The sequence below is a fragment of the Hyla sarda genome, chromosome 3 (assembly GCF_029499605.1).
Source record: "Hyla sarda isolate aHylSar1 chromosome 3, aHylSar1.hap1, whole genome shotgun sequence".
Taxonomy (NCBI): Eukaryota; Metazoa; Chordata; class Amphibia; order Anura; family Hylidae; genus Hyla; species Hyla sarda.
In genome coordinates, this window is record NC_079191.1 from 50,701,763 (window position 1) to 50,724,288 (window position 22,526).

Sequence of the window (22,526 nt, forward strand, 5' to 3'; positions counted from 1 at the left end):
AATAGATATATGTATGTATATGTGGTTGTGAATAAAGATAAATAACAAAAATTACACATTTCAATAGAACCCCGATGAACCACATCATAAAGTTAAAAGGATCTGTCGGGCACGGTTTGGATCCGTCATCATAAACAGAAGCCCACGCCACAAATGTGAACTGAGCCTAACAATTCAAATTCAGTTTTATTGCCTGTTTTCCCACAATTCCACACTCTAAAAATAATCACTAACTACAGATTCCTGGTTCACAAATAAAACCTAATGACTGTCCATATGCTGAAGCTTATCCGACAGATACTGAAGGAGTTGTCAAGTATAGAAAAAACTATTTTCCTATTTCCTACTAAGGAATTCAGAGGAGGGTTTTTGGTTCGGGACCCCCCCATCTCTCCTGCCGAGAATAGTTACAAAGAGTGCCTCTCAGTTTGGGGCACCTGTCCTGTCTTGTATTGGGCCATGTTCATATGACGGAATTTTTTAGCGGAATCTGGAGGAAAAATTCCGTTGCAGCAGAGTCCCTTTATTTTCAATGGGATTCTGCAGTACTGTGCATAGGGCGGAATTTTCTTTCATCAGAATCCGCTCGAAAATGCATTGCAGTCTATGGAGACTGCTCATTTTCAAGCGGTCGTATTGCTGGCATGTTCCAGCTGGCGCCTGTAATTGCCGAATTTCCGCCGGTCTTTTGATCAATGGCGCGGGGACTGGTTGGGTGTTGGACCCCCGCCATTCAGAAACGAATAGACAAAATCTAGAGATGAGCAAACTTACAGTAAATTCGATTCGTCACAAACTTCTCGGCTCGGCAGTTGATGACTTTTCCTGCGTAAATTAGTTCAGCCTTCAGGTGCTCCCGTGGGCTGGAAAAGGTGGATACATTCCTAGGAAAGAGTCTCCTAGGACTGTATCCACCTTTTCCAGCCCACCGGAGCATCGGAAAGCTGAACTAATTTATGCAGGAAAAGTCATCGACTGCCGAGCCGAGAAGTTCGTGACGAATCGAATTTACTGTAAGTTCACTCATCTCTAGCAAAATCCCTTGATAAAATATAATAAACCTTCACATTACCTGAACTACCCACGGGCTGTTTGCAAAGGCCATGATATCCCTTTCTTCCCAAAAAAAGGCAGAATCGGATCTTTTTATCATTTCGAATTTACTTAGCAGTTTCATTGCATAAACTTTTTGTGTGCTTTTGTGCCGAACCTGTAAAAGATAAAGAACCCAATAAATGAATGTAAAAATTCAACACCCATAGTCAAGTCATTGCCATACACCAATAGTCTCCAACCAGTGTGCCTCTAGGTGCTGCAAAACTACAACTCCCAGCATGCCCGGACAGCCAACGGCTGTCCGGGCATGCTGGGAGTTGTAGTTTTGCAACATCTTGTGGTTCTGTTTGGAGACTACTGCCATAGACAGACAATTGTACTGAAGACCTATGTATGCAGCGAATGATGAGGGAGCCCAAAATGTTAAATATGGGACAACCCAGTGCAATATAGCAGCCTGATGTTTTATACCATTTATTGTTAGGACACTATGCACATCATACATACAGCGTGGATTTATTTAAAAGGCATGTTTCTTAAAGTGTACCCGTCGTCAACAAAAACTTTTTATATAATGTAGATAATACCATTATATGTATATTTGTAATATACATTGATTAAAAATTGTGTATATTTTTGGGTGAAAAAAATGCTGTCCCTGCAGCTATTGTCTGTGTGTCTCTATGAGGAGACCAAAAACAGGAAGTGAGGACAGGACGAGCAGGGATCTGTGCAGACTCCTGGCTTGTCAATCATCCTGATGTATGAGTCCAGAGCATGTTATAGAGCCTCAGTGCACGCTGTCATGATTTTCCTTAGTGCACAGAGCCCTGCTTGTCCTGTCCTCACTTCCTGTTTTTGGACTCCTCAAAGAGACACACAGACAATAGTTTAGGGATAAAAAAAAAAATATACACACTTTTTAACCAATAATACAGTGTGCAGTACTGGGCACCAGTGTACAAGAAAGATATAGTGGAACTGGAGAGGGTTCAAAGACGGGCAACCAGAGTAATACGGGGAATGGGAGGACTACAGTACCCAGAAAGATTATCAGAATTAGGGTTATTTAGTTTAGAAAAAAGAAGGCTTAGGGGAGACCTAATAACTATGTATAAATATATCAGGGGACAGTACAGAGATCTCTCCCATGATCTATTTATACCCAGGACTGTATCTATAACAAGGGGGCATCCTCTACGTCTAGAGGAAAGAAGGTTTCTACACCAGCACAGACTGGGGTTCTTTACTGTAAGAGCAGTGGGAATGTGGAATTCTCTCCCGGAGGAGGTGGTCATGGTGAACTCTGTAAAAGAATTCAAAAGGGATCTGGATGCATTTTTGGAGAACAATAACATTGCTGGTTATGTATATTAGATTTATAAGGACAGAACGTTGATCCAGGGATTTATTCTGATGCCATATTTGGAGGCTGGACGGAATTTTTACCTCTAGTATAAGGGTTTTTTGCCTTCCTCTGGATCAGCTCATTAGGGACTCATTAGGGATATAGGTTGAACTTGATGGACTCTGGTCTTTTTTCAGCGTTATGAACTATGTTACTATGTTACATTCACTAGACTACCTCTTCGCTCATACACGCTCCATCCAGTGTTGTACTCAATCAGACAATAACAGCCATTTCTTACCAGCTGGACTTCACCGAAGGCTCCCCGTCCAATGACTTTTACTACATCATAATCCTCCGCTTTCATCTGTAATTGGCGCACCTCACTCACAACTTTTTCATCTAAAAAAAATAAATAAATAAAAAAAATCTCACATTTAATATACATACAGGTTCTTCTCTAAAAATGTGCATATTGTGCTAAAGTTCATTATTTTCCATAATGTAATGATAAAAATTAAACTTTCATATATTTTAGATTCATTGCACCCCAACTGAAATATTTCTGGTCTTTTATTGTTTTAATACTGATGATTTTGACTTACAGCTCATGAAAACCCAAAATTCCTATCTCAAAAAATTAGCATATTTTATCCGACCAATAAAAGAAAAGTGTTTTTAATACAAAAAAAGTCAACCTACAAATAATTAACGTATTTTTCGCCGTATAAGACGCACTTTTTCTTCCCCAAAACTGGGGGGGGAAAGTCGGTGCGTCTTATACGGCGAATACACCCCTATCGTGGCGGTCCCTGCGGCCATCAACGGCCGGGACCCGCGGCTAATACAGGACATCACCGATCGCGGTGATGCCCTGTATTAACCCTTCAGGCGCGGCGATCAAAGCTGACCGCCGCGTCTGAAGAGAAAGTGACACTAACCCGGCTGTTCAGTCGGGCTGTTCGGGACCGGCGCGATTTCACTGCGGCGGTCCCGGACAGCCCGACTGAATAGCCGGGTTAGTGCTTACAGGACACCGGGGGGGGGGGGGGGGGGACCTTACCTGCCTCCTCAGTGTCTTCTCCGTTCAGGGATCCCCTGTATGGCCGGCGCTCTCCTTCCTCGTCATCACGTCGTCGCGTACGTGCGTCGGCGTGTGTAACGATGTGATGGCGGCGACAGAGAGCGAGGATACCCGGCCGGCAGCAGAGACGTTCCGGAGTGACGGGGACACGGCGACAGCGATGGAGCGACATCCAGGGCAGCGGTGACAGGTTCGGAGCGGCGGGGACACGTGAGTATTACCTCCTATCCAGTGGTCTTCAATCTGCGGACCTTCAGATGTTGCAAAACTACAACTCCCAGCATGCCCGGACAGCCAACGGCTGTCCGGGCATGCTGGGAGTTGTAGTTTTGCAACATCTGGAGGTCCGCAGGTTGAAGACCACTATTGGGTTCAAAATCTTTATTTTTTTAGATGTTGCCCCTAAAAATTAGGTGCGTCTTATACGCCGGTGCGTCCTATAGGACGAAAAATACGGTATATGTTCAGTTATGCACTCAATACTTGGTCGGGAATCCTTTTGCAGAAATGGCTGCTTGAATGCGGCGTGGCATGGAGGCAATCAGCCTGTGGCCCTGCTGAGGTGTTATGGAGGCCCAGGATGCTTCTATAGCGGCCTTAAGCTCATCCAGAGTGTTGGGTCTCTCAACTTTCTCTTCACAATATCCCACAGATTCTCTAAGGGGTTCAGGTCAGGAGAGTTGGGAGGCCAATTGAGCCCAGTAATACCATGGTCAGTAAACCATGTACCAGTGGTTTTGGCTCTGTGAGCAGGTGCCAGGTCGTGCTGAAAAATGAAATCTTCATCTCCATAAAGCTTTTCAGCAGATGGAAGCATGAAGTGCTCCCAAATCTCCTGATAGCAGCTGCATTGACCCTGCCCATGATAAAACACAGTGGACCAACACCAGCAGCTGACATGGCGCCCCAGACCATCACTGACTGTGGGTACTTGACACTGGACTTCAGGCATTTTGGCATTTCCTTCTCCCCTGTCTTCCTCCAGATTCTGGCATCTTTATTTCCGAATGACATGAAAAATTTCCTTTCATGCGAAAAAAGTACTTTGGACCACTGAGCAACAGTCCAGTGCTGCTTGTCTGTAGCCCAGGTCAGGCGCTTCTGCCGCTGTTTCTGGTTAAAAAGTGGCTTGACCTGGGGAAGGCGGCACCTGTAGCCCATTTCCTGCACACGCCTGGGCACGGTGGCTCTGGATGTTTCTACTCCAGACTCAGTCCACTGCTTCCGCAGGTCCCCCAAGGTCTGGAATCGGTCCTTCTCCACAATCTTCCTCAGGCTCCGGTCACCTCTTCTCGTTGTGGAGCGTTTTCTGCCACATTTTTTCCTTCCCACAGACTTCCCATTGAGGTGCCTTGATACAGCTCTCTGGGAACAGCCTATTTGTTCAGAAATGTCTTTCTGGGTCTTACCCTCTTGCTTGAGGGGTCAATGATGGCCTTCTGGACAGCGGTCAGGTCAGTAGTCTTACCCATGATTGCGGTTTTGAGTAATGAACCAGGCTGGGAGTTTTTAAAAGCCTCAGGAATCTTTTGCAGGTGTTTAGAGTTAATTACCGTATTTTTCGCCGTATAAGACGCACTTTTTCTTCCCCAAAACTGGGGGGGAAAAGTCGGTGCGTCTTATACGGCGAATACACCCCTATCGCGGCGGTTCCTGCGGCCATCAACCGCCGGGACCCGCGGCTAATACAGGACATCACCGATCGCGGTGATGCCCTGTATTAACCCTTCAGACGCGGCGATCAAAGCTGACCGCCGCGTCTGAAGGGACAGTGACACTAACCCGGCTGTTTAGTCTGGCTGTTCGGGACCGTCGCGATTTCACTGGTTCCAAACCGCGTTCCCGAACAGCCCGACTGAATAGCCGGGTTAGTGCTTACAGGACACCGGGAGGGACCTTACCTGCCTCCTCGGTGTCTTCTCCGTTCAGGGATCCCCTGTATGGCCGGCGCTCTCCTTTCTCGTCATCACGTCGTCGCGTACGTGCGTCGGCGTGCGTAACGACGTGATGGCGGCGACGGAGAGCGAGGATACCCGGCCGGCAGCAGAGACATTCCAGAGCGGCGGGGACACGGCGACAGTGATGGAGCGACATCCAGGGATTTCTGCATGAAAATGAAAAACTTTTTTTTATATATCAACTGGCTCCGGAAAGTTAAACAGATTTGTAAATTACTTCTATTAAAAAATCTTAATCCTTCCAATAGTTATTAGCTTCTGAAGTTTTCTGTCTAACTGCTCAATGATGATGTCACGTCCCGGGAGCTGTGCATGCTGGGAGAATATCCCCATAGGAACTGCACAGCTCCCGGGACGTGAGTCATAAGAGAGCAGTTAGATAGAAAACAACAACTCAACTTCAGAAGCTAATAACTATTGGAAGGATTAAGATTTTTTAATAGAAGTAATTTACAAATCTGTTTAACTTTCCGGAGCCAGTTGATATATAAAAAAAAGTTTTGGCCTGGAATACCCCTTTAATTGCCCATTCACTTCAATGGAATTCCTGCAGTGGAAATTCTGCTGTGTGAATGGGACAGGGAAATCCAATTGAAGTGTATTGGCTATAAATTCATGCAGAATTTTTTATGCAGAATTCCAAGCAGAAATTTGGGCGTATGAACATAGCCTTAGGCAGTGTCCACACGGCAGAATTTCTGCACTCAATTCTGCCAGAAAATCGGCATGAATTTATAGCCAATACACTTCAATGGGATTCTGCCGTCCCATTCACACATCAGAATTTCTGCTACAGGAATCCCATTAAAGTGTATTGGCTATTAAAGGGGTACTCCGCTGCTCAGCATTTGGAACAAACTGTCCCGAACGCTGGAGCCGGTGCCATGAGCTCGTAACGGTACAGCCCCGCCCCTCATGACATCACCCCGCCCCCTCAATGCGCCCCCTCCCATAGACTTGCATTGAGGGGGGGGGGGGGGTACGTGACATCATGAGGGGGCGGGGCTATGACGTCAAGAGCTCCCGGCGGCGGCTACAGCATTCGGAACAGTTTGTTCCCAACACTGAGCAGCGGAGTGCCCCTTTAATTCATGCAGAATTTTCATGCAGAATTCAGTGCCGAAATTCTGCTGTGTGAACCTGGCCTTAGCCTAAATTTCTGCTCCCAAATGTCAGCTTCCTATTAGCCACAATTATTTTATAAATACGGATATTAAAATGAAAAATTTAAAAAAAAATGTAAAAAAAAGTCACCAATTTATAATTATCATTTATTTTTTTCAAATAAAGTTTAACATAACAACTTGATTGACAAAATAGGTAATTTCTGATCTCCTTTAAACTGCCAGGTTACCATGCAACATAGGACATCTACGGGTCAATAAATCAAGCCCTTCTAAAGTAAAGCACACAGTATCATCATAAAGAATGCTTTATAAGTAGAGATGAGCGAATTTACAGTAAATTCGATTCGTCACGAACTTCTCGGCTCGGCAGTCGATAAATTAGTTCAGCTTTCTGGTGCTCCGGTGGGCTGGAAAAGGTGGATACAGTCCTAGGAGACTCTTTCCTAGGACTGTATCCACCTTTTCCAGCCCACCGGAGCACCTGAAAGCTGAACTAATTTATGCAGGATAAGTCATCAACTGCCGAGCCGAGAAGTTCGTGACGAATCGAATTTACTGCAAGTTCGCTCATCTCTTTTATAAGGATTGATTTTGTGTGTAGGCCAGCGTCTCCCAACCAGGAGACCTCCAGCTGTTGTAAAACAACAACTCCCAGCATGCCCGGACAGCCTTTGGCTGTCCGGGCATGCTGGGAGTTGTAGTTTTGCAACTGCCAGGGGCCCCCGGTCTAGGGCTAATATTTCTGAACCCCATTATGATGAACATACAACAAATCTTTTACTATAATAAACACTTACATCTATTCAGGAAGTTGTCGATATTCTTATTCTTTCGCAGTGCAGGGAAGTCGAGGTCAAGGACCAAGGAATTGAGTCCATCCTACAAGAAAGAGATTAACCGGTTACTTACACAGTAAACTGTACTAAAAACCATCACAAAAAGTCAACAGATCAGCTATATTATAGGACGGCTACCATCACAGAGGACCGTATGTAAATAACTAATCAATAAATCTCCGCCATATTGTGTGGCTGTGGTTGAGTAATCGTTGTGGCTAAATCCTATTCACTTTGCCATCACTGTAAACGCGTTGGATTGTACGCTACATGTTTGCATCGAAAAAATAGTACACTAATAACATAGTACAATAAAAAATACCCATCTTTATTTCACAATACTGATATCAAAAATATAACCTACATATATTAAAATACCACGTTCATACACTGATAGTGGACCTATAAACAATGGAAATCAGCCTGATTGAAAATGTACACAATAGCAGCAGATGGTAAACTAAAGCTATAGTAAGGACTATAGATGCTGCATAAAAAAATAATAAAAGCTAGGGATCGACCGATATCGATTTTTTAGGGCCGATACCGATCATCTGTGACCTTTCAGGCCGATTGCAGATAACTTATACCGATATTCCAGTATAAGTTATCGGCTATTTCCCCCCACCCGGCCCCACAGAAGCCGCTGCAGATCAATCATTTAAAGCGGGGGCTTTAAATCAATGAACTGCAGCGGCTTTTGCGGGGCCAGAGACCACCGCCGTCCGCTTCTCTCCCCCTGCCTATCCTGGGGTCTTCCGTAGTCCAACCACGACTGCCGCCGCTGCCCCATTGCTTCCCCCATCCCCGGGTTTATAATTACCTGTTCCCGGGGTCCGAGCTACTTCTGGCTCCGGCGGCGTCCTGAGCCGTCACTGTGCGCACTGGCGGTGACGTTGCTTTGAGGACATCACTCGTCATTGCGCTGTGCAGCACGTTGCAGGAGCCAGAAGTAGCGCAGACCCCGGGAACAGGTAATTATAACACCGGGGATGGGGGAGGCAATGGGGCAGCAGCAGAGGTCTCTGGCCGGGGAGGCAGGACGGGGGGGGGGGGGGGTGCATTATCGGCATATCGGCAAGTTAATTGCCGATACCGATAATGTCCAAAATCGTGAATATCGGCCAAACCAATAATCGGTCGATCCCTAATAAAAACAGTCAGAAAATTCATGCAATTTGTGCGTTTCGCATTTCGTCTTGTAACATACACTGTCAGCAAAACACTTCTACAGCTTAGAGGTACTGTATTTCACCAGACTTGCTCAAAAATAAAGATTTAGTTCATTGGGGCGCGGGTATATAGAAATACCCCCTCCTCACATTTGTCTTCGGGGGATAGTCATGAAACACATTAGGCTTAGTTCACATCTTGGTTTTGGCCCCACATCTGCCTATACGTCAGCAACCCGCCAATGTACCGACTTGTTGCCGACGGGGTCTATTAACTTTATTGGGTCAAAGGTAGTCTAGTACATTCGGTCCATTTTCTGGACATATACGCTGTCTGTGCAGGACGTTTAGAGGCCCACGCAAAACAGTGTGGTGGAGATTTATCAAAACTTGACCAAAATCTGACCAGTTGCCCATAGCAACCAATCAGATCACTTGTTTCATTTTTTAGAAGCCTTTTTTAAAAATTAAAGAATTGGCGCTGCCTTCGGCAATCTCCGGCTCTGCCATAGAGATGTATTGAGGGGGCGTGTCGGCCGCTGCTTCGTGCGGGGGTCGACACCCGCTATCTGGCCGGAGAGCCTGGCCCCCGTACAGAGAGATCGCAGGGGGCCCCCTTAGGATAGGGGATACGTTTTTCACCACTGGACTACCCCTTTAATAGTAGTACGTTCATAAACCTTTAGAGAAGTGTTTCCCAACCAGGGTGCCTCCAGCTGTTGCAAAACAACAACAACAGCCTTCGGCTGTCCGGGCATGCTGGGAGTTGTCGTTTTGCAACAGCTGGAGGCACCCTGGTTGGGAAACACTGCTTTAGAGGCTTGTTTATATCTATTCAGTTGTACTAAAAGCCATGGCCAAAGTTTAATAGGGCAGGACTGGTCGTGGACGGGGCAGGCTGGACTGGAAAAGGCAGAGGCTTTACCCACAGAGCCTTGTCTGAAATGGTGAATGTCCATCTTTGAAAGGAAAAGTTCTTCAAGTTCAACCTTTCTTAAAGGGGTACTCCACTGGCCATCGTTCGGAACATTTAGTTCCGAACTCAGTGTGCCCGCTGCGGGGGTCGGCCGTAACACCCCCTCCCATAGACTTGCATTGAGAGGGTGTGGCCTGACATCTCGAGGGGGTGTGGCTGACCCCCGCAGCAAACACACAGCGTTCCGAACACTGGCCAGTGAAGTACCCCTTCAAGACCTAGCAGTTTAATCCATAGACAACTAAGGCTGGGTTCACACCACGTTTTTGCAATACAGTTCCGTGTACGTTTTCAATTTAAAAACCGTACAGAACCATATTGGAAACCGAATGCATTGAATCTCCATTGAAAACCGTATGCCAAAAGATGCATCCGGTTGTGTCTTCCCGTACTCAAAACCGCAGCCTACCAAGGTTTTTGGTGCGGGTGAAAAACCGTATTGAAACATATATGTTTTTTTTTAACAATTGGAACCGTACAGAGCCGTATGTGCGTATGTTTCCATCATTTTTCACCATACGGTTTTTGACTTTGCACAGTTTTTTTTCTTGGAATTTCAATCAAACGTGTGAAACTTTATTCATAATGGAGTGAAACGTTAAAAACATATACTTTATTTTCTTAAAAAACGGATGCAACCGGACATCATTTTTCAAACCGTATACGAATTCAAATTTGTACACACGTTTTGATACAGTTTAGTCAGGTATTGAGGAATCAGTTTTTTATCAATAACCTGATACGGGAACTGTATTGCAAAAACGTGGTGTGAACCCAGCCAAATCTGTTTAGGTAACGTCTAAATAGGTCACATTCGCCGAGATTTATCAAACTGTGTGAGAGGAAAAGTGGAGAGATTTTTCCACAGCAGCCAATCAAAGCTCAGCTTTCACTTTACCAGAGCTCTTAGCTGAGCTGTGATTGGTCGCTGTGGAAAAATCTCTCCACTTTTCCTCTCACACAGTTTGATAAATCTGGGCCTTGGTGTTTCTTTTAAGCAGGGATGCCCCAATACCGTTTGGCATCACAATAGGGCAGTGAGCACTATTCTATCTATTTAGAAAAGACAAGTCAATGGCCAATAAATCAATGATTTTATACAAAACGGATCATAAAAGATACGCCCTGGATCTAGTATAAAGGGAAGCCATGACACCAGTGTGACTAGCCCCATACTCAGGTCATCTGTCTCTTATATTTGTTTCATTGAAAACAAAAGCAATATGGAGCAGTGGCGGGAATGATGAGGAGTTTTATATAGCACCGTGCTACTGCGGAGATACGAGGGGAAGCAGGAAGCCGGCAGTCTCTTCTCCAGATGTCAGGAAACCTGCCGCTCAAATGATTTCATGCTCTCCTTCCTCTGCGCTATGACAGAACTGTAAAACCCCGGACCCTTCCTATTATCGTTCTGTTCAAACAAATGACGTGTGAGCGACTTACAGTTCTGGCACAGCGTGCCGCTAAACATACAATCAGATGAGAGTCCACGGCCTTTGTAAAGCCATTAAAAGAGTAGGAGCCCTCAGAATACACATGTCATATCTGTTCATTGTACTCATGGCCTCACCAAGAATAGCAGAGCCAATGTGCAACACATGAAATGTCTATGCAGGTTTCATTTATTACAAATACATTTATATTAATTCGAAAATGAATATTTGTTAAAATTTTTCCTCGGTAAGAAGAACAATTTTAGGAAGAAAGCAGTGTTTGGGGACATTACTGTAACTATTCTGTTCAACTGAAAACTATAGACGAGGCCGGGGCAGGCTTGACCGGACAAGGCCGGAGCAGACTGGACTGGAGTAGGCCAGGCCAGGGCAGGGTGGACTAGAGTAGGCCAGGGCAGGGTGGATTGGAAATGGCCGGGGAAGGCTGAACTGCATGAGGCCGGGGCGGGCTGGATTGGACGAGGCCGGGGCGTGCTGGATTGGACGAGGCCGGGGCGGGCTGGATTGGACGAGGCCGGGGCGGGCTGGATTGGACGAGGCCGGGGCGGGCTGGATTGGACGAGGCCGGGGCGGGCTGGATTGGACGAGGCTGTGGAAGGGTGGACAGGACTAGACAGGTCCAGGTTGGACTGGACAGGAAATGGGGCAGGCTGAACTGAATGAGGCGGGCTGGACCGGACGTGACGTTGCATTGATATTGCACAGGTATTGAACTGTGCATGTATGTCTTTGTGCACAGAGAATTCCCATGTGTATGAGATTAGATCTAAATAAAAACTTGATCAAAGACATGCGGGCAGTACATTTCCATTTCATGTTGTGGTTCCAGATTAGGTCTGGTGTTGTTCAGGGCCACCGATGATACATCAGCTGTTGTTATGTTGAGACAAGAACAGTCAACCAAATAAACAGGACAAAGTACAAAGCAGAAAATGAGGAAGAAAAACTGCTGAGGAAACTAAACAAGTCGATGTGAAGTCACCAGCCATAAAAAAAGAGAACAAGAATATCCACTCCGTATTGTGTCGGGGGCATCAGAAGTCACTCTGCTTTACCTGTCTTGTACTAGAATGTCCTGGGCAAGGCAAAAACCTACCATATCTACATGACCAGTACCTAGAACTGAGGTGCCATTCATGAACAGATAAAATAGTAAATCATATTATGCAGAAAAGCATTTATTCCATAAGTACAACAATGGGACATTATGAGTAAAAAGTCTATGGAAGGCTGTACCCCTATAGGTAGATGCCCACCTAGCTGGAGAGTTACAGTCCACAAAATTGACCACTTTCCACAGCCATAGATACGAGTGAGGGAAAGACCACCAAATATGAGAAAAGTAAGTCTAAACACATGTTCTGATAAGAGGCGGAATTATGGACCTGCTCCCCATCTGTAGAGAAAGGCTGCACACAATTTCCTGCACAGACACTCACTTACTGTCACTTTTAATTCTGCTCACACTTGGTATAACCCAGACGTACACATCGGAGGAAAGATACTTCAAACAAAACAAGACATTACCAGAAAACAAATGTGTTGGCAAATATGTTCCAGCAAGGCCATTAATCTTAATGTACTCAGCGGAAAAGGAAACGCAACACTTATGTATCGTAACTTTTATATAAATATACACGCAGTGCTCATCTGGGTAGTCACCCACATATGGACATGTGGGCCAAAAGTCAGGAATCAGGGAGACTGTTGTGTACTGAGGTCAATGAGGGTACTTACTGTAGAACCACTTGTAAGGTAAACTTACAGGGTACCTGTCATCACTATCCTGCTCCCTGAACTACAAGTCCTCAGGTTGTTCCTCAGTAGCCACTGTCTATCAAGTCTACCTTAATAGAGGTCTCCCTATAACCAAAGAGAGGAAAAATCTATCAATTAAAAGGGTACTCCAGGAAAGTGTGTATATATGTGTGTGTGTGTGTGTGTATAATATATATATATATCTCTCCAAAGCCACCACACTACCTGGATATGTTCCCTGTAAATGCCTTATATGCATGGCTCCTGTGGCCCCTGTTGTCTTCTCTGGCCTTTGCCATTTTCCCTTCCCTTGCCTACATATCCCAACAATCATTGCAGCTCTGCTTTGCCAGCTCACTCTCTGAGTGAAGCCCCTACCCTCCTGCTCTAAGCAGCAGAGAGAGGTTCAGTGTGTGATTGGCTAAGCCCACATACACCTCCCAGTTCTCAGCACTAAAGGGAGCATGACTAATCAGTGCAGGGCAGAAACTACATGGTATGTGTCTCAGGAAGGTGGGGGCTGCTTTCAGAGAGGGATTTGAACAGAGAGAGAGGATAGCTGAATTCCCTCACTTCATGCATGTAAGTGACAAAAAAAAAGAAAGCGAAAAACTGCTCTATATAGCTAATGAATTATATTTAGACAATTAAATAGGTTGATGAGAGGGAAAGGATGGATTATCGGTTTAGTTCCCAGAGTTCCACTTTAAGATTGATGGGGAAGGAAGAAGCTGCTGGGAACAGCATCGATAACTTGTGGTTCAGGTACGATGAATTATTAATTCAGTAGTAACTTATCTCATGCATTCTGAGCTTAGGAGTCCAGTGGGCAGTCTTATCAGTGACTGACAGTCTTCCTTGTATGCATACAGAGATATCTATCACCAAGTAGGACCAATCATTGAACTGCTAAGTACTCATGAGCGAATTCACTTCCCATTCTCAGTTCACAATATGTCAGGTCACCTGGAGGTAAGCGATGATGCATCACTGCTTGTTAACATTTGCTGTGCTGGACACTCTGGACATCTGGCCCCACACAAGTTAACTGAGCAGCAAGGCATACAGACTTATGCCTCTCCGCTCAGTGTACAGGAGCAGGACTCCTGCTTTTGACTGGCCTTGAATGAGTAAAGTCAAATTGGCTGTCAACTCTGAACCGAACGCAATCTAGGGCAGTGGTCTCCAAACTGCGGACATCCAGATGTTGCAAAACTACAAGCCCCAGCATAACTCGGATGGCCAACGGCTGTCCGGGTCATGCCTGGTGCTGTAGCTTTGCAACATCTGGAGGTACTCATTTTGGGGACTATTGGAGACTTCAGGAGATTCCTTCATCTCTACTCCTAGGCCCAGAATATCAGTCTACTTAGTAAATCCTTCTCTATAACACAATGCAAATATAAAAGGCATTTCCTTTTAACCAACTCACGACGATCAACTAGTCATAATCTAAGCCATAGCTACCATTCATTTCCATGAAGAATTAATTTGTATCCAGGTCCATTCGAATTTACAATAATAAAACTAAACAACGGGTCTTTAACATTAAATAGAGGAAACAGTCTGCCTATTCATTTCCATTGAATAATGACTATATAATGCGGCTATTTACCGGCGTTACATTAAGCCCATTAGTTAAGCTCATCAATTTGCTTTATTACATCCAGTTTAACACCTAACTAATAGGCTTACCCACTTTCTTGGGCTTTTTAAGCTCCTTTAGAGACCTTTTTGAGACTTTCTTTATAGAAGGAGTTAAGATATACACAGTAAAGTCAGATAATGGCGGGCAACCCTGATTATATCGGGAGAACAAAAGAAAGATAGAAAGAGAGAGAAACATTTGATAGAAGGAATATTTTTCATGATCCGTGACAGTGGAGTACCTCCATAAAGGTGGCCATAAGCATAGAACAGTCATTGGATGAACGATTGCTTAAAGGAGTAGTGCAATAAAGGACAATTAAGCGTTCAGATAAGCGCCTATGGCTCTCCTTGCGCACGCACCAAGCGGGGGTCAGCACACATCCTCCATTCATCTCTATGGGAGAGCCAGAGAGACCTGAGCGCTGTACTCGTGTATCTCCCATAGAGATGAATTGAGGGTGCATGCCGATCCACACTACAGGCGTGAGGATAGCAGGGGCAGGAGATCAGGTCCCAGTGGTCGGACCCTCTGCGATCAGACACTTATTTCCTACACTGCAGTACTCCTTTAAAGAACCCCAGACACATTAGTGAAAGGTCGACTGAACCCAACCATTTTTAACCCAATGTGAATGGATACCTCCCGACTCTCCCCAAACATAATTTGTTGGATTTCATCTGCCCAACCCTTTTTCTTTCAGGGAGATAAGTCGCCACCAGAGATGTCTGGCAGCAGCTTATCTCCCCTTTCTCCTATCAGAACAGAAAGACATTCTGCCAAGCTGAACGGTCGGTCATGCGTGTGGGGTGAACAACAGAGATAGCCTCCAGCTGAACAAACATCTGGCCGACATCTAAGGAGGTGTATGGGCACTTTCACAGATACAGCTATACACGTTTTGGTTCATACTGGTCATTGCAGTTGGTCAAACTGGCCGTACTAGATCTATGGCAACAGGTGAAGGACGAACAATCTTTTCAGTAAAGTTCTAAGAACATTCTTTCCTAAAGATCACTCAGGGAAGAAAGATCTTTCCTGGTACTCTATATATACAGTACCAAAAGGGTTCCTTAACTTCACCTGCTTCAACTACATAGCTGAAGGTCTACAGCCAGCGCTATATTGGGGCTAATAAGTGGCCACACAACTTAAATAGCTTTCGGCTGAACAACTCAATCTCTCAATGCCAGATTCTCTGCCAGGAGAGATGTCGTCAGGACACCTAATTAGTCTGTTCAGCTGACTTTTCCCAAATGAGTAGGGGGGGCCTTCATTTTGGTAGAGTACCAAGAAGAGAAATCACCCAAAATCTGTTTCTATTTTCTGATAATGTTTTTAATATTTTATTTCTTTGTACATTGTTGTATTATGGAGGCTGCCATCCTGTCTGATCTATTTTAACAGCATTTAGTGATATGCTTTAAGGCAGGATTGGGACAGGATTGTAAGCTTTGCTATGTGATCCGTGCATAGGTACAGTGGAGCAAAAAAGTATTTAGTCAGCCACCAATTGTGCAAGTTCTCCCACTTAAAGGGGTACCCCAGTGGAAAAAAAAAATTTTTTAAATCAACTGGTGCCAGAAAGTTAAACAGATTAGTAAATCACTTTTATTAAAAAAAAATCTTTACCCTTCCAGTACTTATTAGCAGCTGTATGCTACAGAGGAAATTATTTTCTTTTTTAATTTCTTTTTTCTCGTCTACAGTGCTATCTGCTGACACCTAATGCCCATTTCAGGAACTGTCCAGAGCAGGAGAAAATCCCCATAGCAGTTCCTGACATGGACAGAGATGTCAGCGGAGAGTACTGTGGGCAAGACATAAAAGAAATCAAAAAAGAAAGAATTTCCTCTGTAGCATACAGCTGCTAATAAGTACTGGAAGTACTGGAAATATTTTTTAATAGAAGTAATTTACAAATTTTTTTTTTTCACCAGAGTACCCCTTTAAAAAGATGAGAGGCCTGTAATTTTCGTCATAGGTATACCTCAACTATGAGAGACATAATGAAAAAAAAAATCCATAAAATCACATTGTCTGATTTTTAAAGAATTTATTTGCAAATTATGGTGGAAAATAAGTATTTGGTCACCTACAAACAAGCAAGATTTCTGTCTCTCACAGACCTGTAACTTCATCTTTAAGAGTCTCCTCTGTCCTTCACTCGTTACCTGTATTAATGGCACCTGTTTGAACTTGTTATCAGTATAAAAGATGCTTATGGTATCAAAATGATCTCGAGAACGGTGAGCAAAAATCCCAGAACCACACGGGGGGGGACCTAGTGAATGACCTGCAGAGAGCTGGGACCAAAGAAACAAAGGCTACCATCAGTGACACACTACGCCGCCAGGGACTCAAATCATGCAGTGCCAGACGTGTCCCCCTGCTTAAGCCAGTACATGTCTGAAGTTTGCTAGAGAGCATTTGGATGATCCAGAAGAGTATTGGGAGAATGTCATATGGTCAGATGAAACCAAAGTAGAACTTTTTGGTAAAAACTCAACTCGTCGTGTTTGGAGGAGAAAGAATGCAGAGTTCTATCCAAAGAACACTATATCTACTGTGAAGCATAGGGTTGGAAACATCATGCATCATGCTTTGTGGCTGTTTTCTGCTAAGGGACCAGGATGACTGATCCATGTAAAGAAAAGAATGAATGGGGCCATGTAAAGTGAGATTTTGAGTGAAAACCCCCTTCTATCAGCAAGGGCATTGAAGATGAAACGTGGCTGGTTCATTTAGCATGTCAATGATCCCAAACACACTGCCTGGGCAACAAAGGAGTGGCTTCATAAGAAGCATTTCACGGTCCTGGAGTGGCCTAGCCAGTCTCCAGATCTCAACCCCATAGGAAACCTTTGGAGGGCATTGAAAGTCTGTGTTTCCCAGCGACAGCTCCAAAACATCACTGCTCTAGAGGAGATCTGCATGGAGTAATGGGCCAAAATACCAGCAACAGTGTGTGAAAACCTTGTGAAGACTTACAGAAAACGTTTGACCTCTGTCATTGCCAACAAAGGGTATATAACAAAGCATTGAGATGAACTTTTGTTATCTACCAAATACTTATTTTCCACCATAATTTGCAAATAAATTCTTTAAAAAAAAAAATCAGACAATGTGATTTTATGGATTTTTTCTCATTATGTCTCTTATAGTTGAGGTATACCTATGATGAAAATTACAGGCCTCTAATCTTTTTAGGTGGGAGAACTTGCACAATTGGTGGCTGACTAAATACTTTTTTGCCCCACTGTAATTATTTCTACAGGGGAAGGGGGGAGACTGATGAGCTATTGTCTTAACTATATACTGGTGTCATCTTTTACTACCATGCTGTACTAATCACTTTTCACGATCCTTCTCCTTATGATCACGCGCAGACCAGAAAGTCTCAGTTGTAGGCTTAGTAGTGAGAATGATTTCAGGATTTATTTTTAGAACATAGATAGTAAAACGGAAAAATAGAAAAAAAATCAACAAAACAAAATGAATAAATAAATAATAATAATTAACATAATATATATTTTTTATATATATATATATATATATATATATATATATATATATATATATATAATCAAAACTTAATTTAAACAATAGTTCATGTTCTGATAACACATTCCCTTAAGGGTGCGTTCCCACAGGGCGTAAACGCAGCATATTTGATGCTGCGCAAAATTTACGGCAGCCTGCTGCGTATTCCTTGCTCACTATACACACAGGGCTTTCCGGCGGCAGCCCTATGCGTTTAGTGAGTTTTAGAGGCGGGGCCGTGTGCCGGCGTGTCTGTGACGCGCGGCTCCACCTCCAAAACTCACTACACACATAGGGCTGCCACCGGAAAGCCCTGTGTGTATAGCGAGCAAGGAATACGCAGCGTATTTCCCGCTGCTGCCGTAAATTTTGCGCTGCGTCAAATACGCTGGGTATACGCACCCTTAAATAACCTCAGATGAAAACATCCAGCTGTATAAGCTAAAAGCATGAAACACAGTTGCACGTGTTGCCTCTTGACTACTATTGTAAAATAAAAATAAAAAAAATTTAAAAAGTATAAACAAACAACTGCCAAAATATAGAAGTCCTATTTTTTGCTGTCAATAAAATATCCTTGGAATAACTTAAGACTAAATTACAAAAAACATTATCATCAAACCTAAATTTCCACCATAGCGTTTCATTCCAAATACAACTACATCAGTCAGTTTTTAGTGGTCCGTACGTTTTTTGTCTTTTCTACCCTACGCGTCTGTAGTTGACAATTTTTCACTCTAAACCTGAAATTTATGTGGATTCAGGGAGCTGCCATAAGCCTAAAGTTTGCCGTGTAATACTTTTGTGTATACATCCGAGCGGAATACTATGCGACTTGGCAGGAAAAAGGTTCCCAGATGATTTAAAGTTTTCTTCATTGACGTTATAAACCCCGGCTAAAGTCAAGCAGCTTACACAGCTACGTCAGAATTTATGGAATTATCTGTTGCTCTCCGTCTGTTATATTCCACCAGGGATTTACAAAATTCTACATTCACTTCCCCACATCGAGCCATATTTAGCAAGTAGGGAAATCACAGGAAACTTGCCTAACAGCTTATTCACGGAAAATGCTTAGTCTGAACAAGGACAAGAAAAGTCCAGGTAACCAAAAAGCCTAGAAATCTGCCGATGACCACAACAATTTTTTTTTTGCCTGCATTATGTTGACTCCAGTATGGTGGACCATGTAAAATTACACTGATGGAATTTTAGGGGATACAGCAGTCCATAAAAAAATAATAATAATAATAATAATTGAAATGAATAGAATTGAACAAGCTCTCCTTCATCCAGAAAGTTTTTTAAAGGGGTACTCCACCTCTAGACATCTTAGGAAAGGGGATAAGATGTCTGATCGTGTGGGTCCCACCGCTGGGGACCCCGGCAATATAGCACACGGCACCCACCTGTTTCTGCTCCGGAAGCGTTGGGTCCCGACCACCGGAACGGAAGTCCGTGACGTCACGACTCTGCCCCCATGTGACGTCACGCCCTGTCCCTTCAATGCAAGTCTATGGGAGGGGGCGTGACTGCCGTCACGCCCCCTCCCATAGACTTGCATTGAGGGGACGGCGCGTGACGTCACATGGGGAGCAGAAACAGGTGGGTGCCTCATGCTATATTGCGGGGGTCCCCAGCGGTGGGACCCCCACGATCAGACATCTTATCCCCTATCCTTTGGATAGGGGAAAAGATGTCTAGGGGTGGAGTACCCCTTTAAGGGTAGTTAGAAGAGAAATTTTATTTTTTTACTTGTTTATTTACTTTTTTTTAATACAAGGTGGATTTGACTTGTTTTCTTTACACGGTTGTTTGGATTTTTAAAGCACCAGCCATTTGTTAAAGGGGTATTCCAGGCAAAAACTTTTTTTTATATATCAACTGGCTCCGGAAAGTTAAACAGATTTGTAAATGACTTCTATTAAAAAATCTTAATCCTTCCAATAGTTATTAGCTTCTGAAGTTTTCTGTCTAACTGCTCAATGATGATGTCACTGCCCGGGTATGATGGGAGAATATCCCCATAGGAGCTGGACAGCTCCCGGGACGTGAGTCATCAGAAAGCAGTTAGACAGAAAACAGCAACTCAACTTCAGAAGCTAATAACTATTGGAAGGATTAAGATTTTTTTAATAGAAGTAATTTATAAATCTGTTTAACTTTGCGGAGGCAGTTGATATATAATAAAAAAAAAGTTTTGGCCTGGAATACCCCTTTAAGTACTGTACTACAGATGGAAAAATTGTGTTGGAAAAAATGTACCCCCCCAAAAAATACAAAAACAAAACAAAACCCTTTTCTAATAGACATGAATAGGATGCGGACTTCGAGCATTATTCAGGTGTAAATTTACATGGTGTCCACATCAACATACTGAGTGTGCACAAGGCCCAACTGTCCAAAGGACGGGACTATTTCGGACGCCTCATACTTACAGAAACCTCTTTTTATGGGGACATATTCCCTTTAAAACTTTCACAGGAATTTGAGAGTAAAGACACGCTAATCCAGAGGGGAGAAGCCATGTTTTTCTTTGGCCACACCTAGTCCATAGAACCTTCAGATGATCGTAATCCAAGACACGGTGCTTTGCCTTATGATCCAGATCCAAAAAAATGCAAACTATTTCCTTCATCTCTCCCAAAACCACCATCTTCCCGGCAGGGTCTCAATATCAGCAAATCTACAGTATAAATGAAGAACGCTTCATTTTCCAACATATGGGTCACTGTATGAAGAACAATAGAACATATAGATCAAGGCTCTGATCTTCAGATAAAAGGGGTGGGGGGGTTAGAATTCTCCTTTAGGTCTCCAACAAATTTAACTAACTTTATTTTTATTTTTTTCCTCCGATGCTCGGTATGTTATAGATGTATCCAAACTGCAACCTCAGTCCGTTCACATAAACCGGAAATGCTGTGAATTTCCCGCATAGAAAATCTGTAAAGAATTACAGTACTTGATCTGGAAAAAGATGCAAAGTGTGGATTTTGCAGCATGTCACTTTCTGTTGCACATTTTCAAAGCAGATTTTACCTCACTAATGTACAGGGGTGAGGTCCACTGTGAATTTGCAGCAAAATCTGCACGTATCAAATGCATTTATTTGTTTTTAGCCTTAAAGGGGTACTCCACCCATAGACATCTTATCCCCTATACAAGGATAGGGGATAAGATGTCTGATCGTTGGGGTCCCGCTGCTGGGGACCCCCGCGATCTCTCCTGCAGCCCGCTCGAGTCATCAGCTCTACAGAGCTAAGTATGCTCCTTGGCTGATGACTTACGATACAGGGGCCAGTGGTTTGTGATGTCATGGCCCCACCCCTTTTATGCAAGATTATGGGAGGGCGCATGGCAGTGGCCACACCCCCTCCCATAAACTCACATTAAGGGGTTGGGGCTTGACGTCATGAACCGCTGGCCCCTGTATCGTGAGGCATCAGCCAAGGAGCATACTTAGCTCTGTAGAGCTGATGACTAAAGGGGGCTGCAGGAGAGATCGCGGGGGTCCCCAGCAGCGGGACCCCAACGATCAGACATCTTATCCCCTATCTTTGGATAGGGGATAAGATGTCTAGGGGTGGAGTACCCCTTTAAACAGTTGATGACCATAAAGCTTTTACCAAAGGCCTAGTGGCCAAACTGCAAGATATCAGGACTATTTCTAAATATAGATAGTAAAATGGAAAACTGGAAGAAGAAAAAAATCACCAAAAATTACTAATACTTGATTTAAACCATAGGTCCTTTTCTTATGGAACATTGCCTTTAAAGGGGTTGTCCAGATGGCTCTGACAAGTTATATTTTACGTCACTGTAGTGGTTTACCCCTTTATTGTGGCTACTTGCCTCTTCGCTAGTTGTACCCGATTTATGCCTTTGTCTGTACTTTTTTTATTTTCTTGCCTTATCTATTATGTAAACCCCATAACCATCAGTTGTATTTTGCTTTATTTTTATTGTTCCTATAATGGCATACCCAGGCCTATGTGTTTTGGGCTAATTTGTAACACTTTATTGATGGCTCTGTTTGAGACTAAAGAGGTTGTCCAGGATTACAAAAACACAGCTGCTTGCTTCCAAAAACTGCACCACGTCTGTCCTCAGGGTGTGTGTGCTATTCCAACTCTGGTCCATTCACTTCAATGCAACGAAGCTGCAATATCACATACAACCTGAGGACAGGAGTGGTGCTGTTTTTGGAAAAAAAACTGCTGTGTTTTTTCTGATTCTGGATAAACTGGTTTAAGGGGTAGAACATTGACTTAGAAGGTTATGTCCTATGGGTGTGGCTAGAAGGACAGTTTTCTCCCCCTAAAGAGCTCATCTGCATAGGTAAGTGTAGCCAACAAATGGCTAATTGTATACATAAGGTAACTTACATCATCAAAGGAGATTACATAATCAATGAGTCTTTGTGAGGACATAGAATGGTACATTTAAGTTCCAAACATAATAAAACTCACATTTTACCATCATCCGGTGACAGGTCAATGAGACACGCAAGAAGATGACACCCAAAGAACCCCATTTTCTAACTAAACAAAGGGGCGCCAGAGC

The 22,526-nt window shown here is 43.8% G+C and overlaps 1 protein-coding gene across 6 annotated transcripts in view; it reads right to left on the reverse strand.

Annotated features, from left to right (window-relative positions):
- Positions 1-22,526, reverse strand: part of ROCK2 (Rho associated coiled-coil containing protein kinase 2) — a 211,146-nt gene that overhangs the window by 107,194 nt on the left and 81,426 nt on the right. For all 6 annotated transcript variants that reach the window (XM_056564195.1, XM_056564199.1, XM_056564197.1 and 3 more), the window contains 3 exons: positions 7,371-7,452; positions 2,706-2,806; positions 1,073-1,210 (listed from right to left, as the gene is read on the reverse strand). In XM_056564195.1, coding sequence (XP_056420170.1) covers positions 1,073-1,210; positions 2,706-2,806; positions 7,371-7,452 — 321 coding nt within the window. The remainder of the gene's footprint in view (positions 1-1,072; positions 1,211-2,705; positions 2,807-7,370; positions 7,453-22,526) is intronic.